The sequence below is a fragment of the Scylla paramamosain genome, chromosome 39 (genome assembly GCF_035594125.1).
Source record: "Scylla paramamosain isolate STU-SP2022 chromosome 39, ASM3559412v1, whole genome shotgun sequence".
NCBI classification, from domain to species: domain Eukaryota; kingdom Metazoa; phylum Arthropoda; class Malacostraca; order Decapoda; family Portunidae; genus Scylla; species Scylla paramamosain.
This window is the reverse complement of record NC_087189.1, coordinates 5,447,501-5,452,500: the sequence shown is the minus strand read 5'-3', so window position 1 is coordinate 5,452,500 and position 5,000 is coordinate 5,447,501. Positions and strand designations below refer to the sequence as shown.

At 53.5% G+C, this 5,000-nt stretch overlaps 1 protein-coding gene across 2 annotated transcripts in view; it reads left to right on the top strand.

Moving 5' to 3' along the window:
* The window catches only part of LOC135092111 (uncharacterized), a 79,814-nt gene that overhangs the window by 55,868 nt on the left and 18,946 nt on the right, over positions 1-5,000 (top strand). The window contains exons 1-2 of one of the 2 annotated variants that reach the window (XM_063990332.1): positions 2,449-3,005; positions 3,285-4,051. In XM_063990332.1, the coding sequence (XP_063846402.1) occupies positions 3,704-4,051 (348 nt within the window). In that variant the 5' untranslated portion in view covers positions 2,449-3,005; positions 3,285-3,703. Of the gene's footprint in view, positions 1-2,448; positions 3,006-3,284; positions 4,052-5,000 lie in introns of those variants that run through there. The other variant, XM_063990331.1, reaches the window with a different exon arrangement.

The window sequence follows — 5,000 nt, the reverse complement described above, 5'->3', positions numbered from 1 at the left end:
CATTATTGTTATTATTATTGTTGTTATTATTATTATTATTATTATTATTGTTATTATTATTATTATTATTATTATTATTATTTAATTCATGAATCTTTATTTATTAATTTATTTATCTATTTATTTATTCTCATGTCTTTTCACCTCAAAGTATTCAATTTTTTTCTTTTTTTGTCCTCGTAATCCTCCTCCTCCTCCTCCTCCTCCTCCTCCTCCTCCTCGTCTTTTTTTTTTCTTTTTTTGAGGTCGTTTCTTCTCCCCTCATTGCCTCACGTCACTTCCGGGGGAAGAGAGAGAGAGAGAGAGAGAGAGAGAGAGAGAGAGAGAGAGAGAGAGAGAGAGAGAGAGAGAGAGAGAGAGAGAGAGAAAGCGTATGGCGTGCCAGTCGTCTGAAGGTGTCTCGTGATTAGCCCAATCTCTCTCTCTCTCTCTCTCTCTCTCTCTCTCTCTCTCTCTCTCTCTCTCTCTCTCTCTCTCTCTCTCTCTCTCTCTCTCTGTGTGTGTGTGTGTGTGTGTGTGTGTGTGTGTGTGTGTGTGGTCCCTCGAACGAGAGAGAGAGAGAGAGAGAGAGAGAGAGAGAGAGAGAGAGAGAGAGAGAGAGAGAGAGAGAGAGAGAGGGGGGATGTCATTGGCGGCCTTCCAGTTACGTCACCGCCATCTTGCGTGACGTCACCTACTCAGGAAGTCAGCCCTCCACTCTCACCTGTTCCTTCGCGTCCACCTGAAAATAACTGGCTGTTTTTGTGTCTCCATTATTTTTTTACCACCCATCCATCTCTCTCTCTCTCTCTCTCTCTCTCTCTCTCTCTCTCTCTCTCTCTCTCTCTCTCTCTCTCTCTCTCTCTCTGGAGTTATCAAACTGCGCCATCTTTCCTCAAAAACGGCATTTTTAATCTAGATATACAACATAAAGGAGACGAGATGTTTTTTTTTATTCAACAAATACTACATACTAGTTAAAGAAACATAGCACGTATTATTGCCTAACACACACACACACACACACACACACACACACACACACACACACACAGTTAATCTTATACTGTCCTGTTTTCTCTCTCGTTGTCTTCTTTTTCATGTTTCAAAGCAAAGTCTTATCACGTGATTGCCTGTGGGTGGAGTGTAGTCGTTTAGCAGTCGTTCTGGTACTTTTGAGTCGTTCTGGTACTTTTGAGTCGTTCTGGTACTTTTGAGTCGTTCTGGTACTTTTGAGTCGTTCTGGTCTTATTCTAGTGGTCGTTTGTGGTGGTGAATTAGTCATGGCTATGCTTTTCGTGCTTTCAGAGGTCGTAAGAATAGTATAGATCAATAGTATTCGTTACAATAGAAGTAGTAGTAGTAGCAGTAGTTCTTCTAGTAGGTAGTAATAGTGGTGTTGGTGGTCGTGGTAGGGGTAGTCGTACTTGGAATGTGGTTGTAGTGGTTGTAGGACTGGTGGTGTGGTGGTCATGTGGGTGGTGGGGGTGGTGGTGGTTGTGTTGGGGGTGTGGTTCGTGGGGGATGGTCATGTGAGGAGCGAGGGAGGAGAGGCGCAGCTGGTTGTGGGTATGTTGTCTTGGCACGACTACTGGGCTGGCGTCACGTTCATTCACTATCGCGAGGGAGGAAGAAGAGGAAGAAGAAGAAGGAGGAGGAGGAGGAGGAGGAGGAGGAGGAGGAGGAGGAGTAGAAGAAATGAGGCCTTCCTGGGTTTTAGTTTTCAATATATTTCGTTTTAGCTTTCAATATATTTCGTTTTCATTCCTTCTATTTTTTTTTTCTCTCATCTCTCTTTTTCTATATACTTATCTTCCATTTTCTACATCTTCCTTTGTGTTCCTTTATGATTTGTCTTCTTTCTCTTTTCCTTTTTTTTTTTCGTCTTCGTCTTCCACCTCTTTTTTTTTTTTTTTCTTACTTCTCCATGTTATAAAGCATTTCATCCAACTCTTCTCATTCGTCCTCTGTTTTTCCTCCTCTTCATCTTCGTGTTCCTCTCTCCCCCTTTTTTTTTTTTACTTCTCTCATTGTTCCCTCCCTCCCTCTCTTCTTTTTTTTTTCAGTTGTGTGAGGTAAGAGAGAGAGAGAGAGAGAGAGAGAGAGAGAGAGAGAGAGAGAGAGAGAGAGAGAGAGAGAGAGAGAGAGAGAGAGATAGTGCCAGCTTAACCTCTCGTCATTGCCAGAAAGAGGCGTGTGTGTGTGTGTGTGTGTGTGTGTGTGTGTGTGTGTGTGTGTGTGTTTTTGTAGTTTTTTTCATAAACGCCAAACTTTCTTTTCATGTTCCACTTGTTACATTCATCTGGCGGAGCGTGTGTGCGTACGTGCGTGTGTGCGTGGGCGTGTGTGCGTCAGTGCGTAAGGTCAGGGTGCCTTGATGCCCTGAACAGTGAATGCGGGAGGAGGAGGTGGTGGGGCGGAGGGGGGGTGCTGGGTATCACTCACTATACTCCCTCAGTCTCTCCCAGCCCGCTTCCCCGCACACACACGCTCTCCCTCGCCTCCCTCTCCTCTCACTTGACCCACACGCCACGCCTTCCCCCTGAGACGCCCCCAACCGCTACCCACGGACATCACACCCACGGCAGCACGTCATTCACTCCCCCACGCACCTTCGTGTTGTTTGTACAGGTGTTTTCGCCTCATCCACGCCTGCACACACCTGAGCTAGCCACGTCATCCTTACACCTGTCAATCTGAAACTCGTCACGCTTCACACCTTCACACACCTGAAGGGAAAACACGCTACATCATCCCACACCTATACAAAGAGCAGCACATCTCCCCACACCTGTCCGTCATGCAGGTGTGGGTGTTGCGACTCGTGTAGTGCCTCGGCGTTCAAGTCCAGGGCACGGGAAAGGCATGTAGCCGGGGGGCGCCTTTGCTGAGGTGCTGAGAAGGAGCCCTGAGGAGAAGCCCCGGCACGCCCTTAGGATTACTCTGTGTAGTGTGTAGTGAGTGTGGCGCGTGTGTACACAAGTATGACGCCCAGCCACCCAGCACCGCCCACCCTCCGTGCACAGGTGAGTAGCGGCGGGACAGGTGCAGGAAGGTGTGTGAGGTGTGTGTTGGTAGGTTTTCCATCTGTCTTTTTCGTGCCATGGTGGCGTGGCGTGAGTACTGAGGTAGGTGTGTGTGTGTGTGTGTGTGTGTGTGTGTGTGTGTGTGTGTGTCAGGTGTGTGGTAGGTCGTCTTTGTCTCCTCGTTGCGTGGGTACTGCGGCAGGTGTGTGTGTGTCAGGTGTGTGGTAGGTCGCCTTTGTCTCCTCGTTGCGTGAGTACTGAAGCAGGTGTGTGTTGCAGGTGTGTTCATGGCGTGCAGGCAGTGACCGGGGCCCCAGGATGCTCGGCGGTCTGCTGGCGGCTGCCCTCCTGGCCCTGGCGGGTCTGGCCTGCGCCCACCCCGACACGGACGGCACGGACGCTCTGGACGTGGGTATCAGCAAACGTGACCTCGAGTTCAACCAGTATGTGCCGGGCTACAGGCGGCGGGGCGAGCCGTCCTGCGAGGAGCTGCGGGAGATGTGGCGGCTAAGCAAGCGTGAGGCGCGGCGAGCCACCACCACCAACCAGCTGCCGCGCCGCACGCAGCACACCACCTACGGCAGGCTCATCCCCTTCGCGCCCGAGGCCAAGCCGCACTCCATGGCCATCTACGGGACCCCGTGGAACTACCCCCCGGCAAGGGCCACCCGCCCAGCCCCTTCGACAAGGTGCGCACCATGCTGGGCCCCGGAGACCGACGCAACAAGTTCAACCAGCTGCGGCTGATGATGGCGGCCAACCGCGGCACCAACCAGTCCCCCAAGGGCAGCATGGACAACCTCATCAGGATGATGGCCGCTGACCGCTCCGAGCCCCGCCCCGTGGCCCTGGCACTGCGCACCACCAAGGACATGTACCCGCTGGGCCCCAAGCCCCGCCGGGAGCCCACCACCATGTCCCCCCGCAGCATGCGCGGCGGCGCCCTGCAGTACAGCGAGCAGGGCTTCGTGGGGCCCCTATTGCCCGCCGACTCCAGACTGCCCTCCTTCACCCCCTGGCAGCCTCCCGCGCCGGACCCCGCCATGGTGAGTACCCTGCATCCTCCCCCCAGCCTGTACCCTCTTAGCCTGCCTACCTTCACCCCCTGGCAGCCCCCGCGCCGGACCCCGCCCTGGTGAGTACCCGCCACACCCCAAACTTGTACACCCTCAGCTTGCCCTCCTTCACCCTCTGGCAGCCCCCCGCGCTGGACACCACCCTGGTGAATACCCGCCAGCCTGCACCCACCAGCCTGTACACCCCCAGCCTGTACAATGTACATCCCTGCCTGCATCCCACAGACTGTACAGTACATCCCCAGCCTGCACACCCCCAGCATACACCCCCAGCCTGCATCTGTCCCAGCCTGCACCCGCCTCTACACCTCCAATCCCTCCCCCTCCATGCCCTCGCCTCCTCTGCTTCCCTCCCCCCACCTACCCCACCGACCACCTCCCGTCCAGCCTGCGTCCACCCCCCCGCCGACCTTCCCCAGCCTGTAGCTTACAACCATTCACTCCAGATGACGCGCGCACACACACACACACACACACACACACACACACACACACACACACACACACACACACACACACACACACACACCGCCTCTTCCTCCTCTCTCCTCTCCTGTTTCCTCTCTTCTCCCTCACTTCCTCCTCCCCTTTCTCTCCCCGTTACTTCCTCCCCCGTCCCTGCTCCGCCCCCACACCTAACTATAGCTTCAATCACCACATTACAACCTGTTTCTCCCTCTCCCTTCCTCTCACTGACGCTCACTTCCTCTCTCTCCTCTCCACCCTTATCTCCACTTCTCTAGTCTCCACTTTCACCTCCACTTAATACAAATACCCCTTTAAGATATTGTTACCTCCTCCTCCTCCTCCTCCTCCTCCTCCTCCTCCTCCTCCTCCTCCTCCTCCTCCTCCTCCTCCTCCTCCTCCTCCTCCTCCTTCTTCTCCTCCTCCTCCTCCTCCTCCTCCTCCTCCTCCTCCT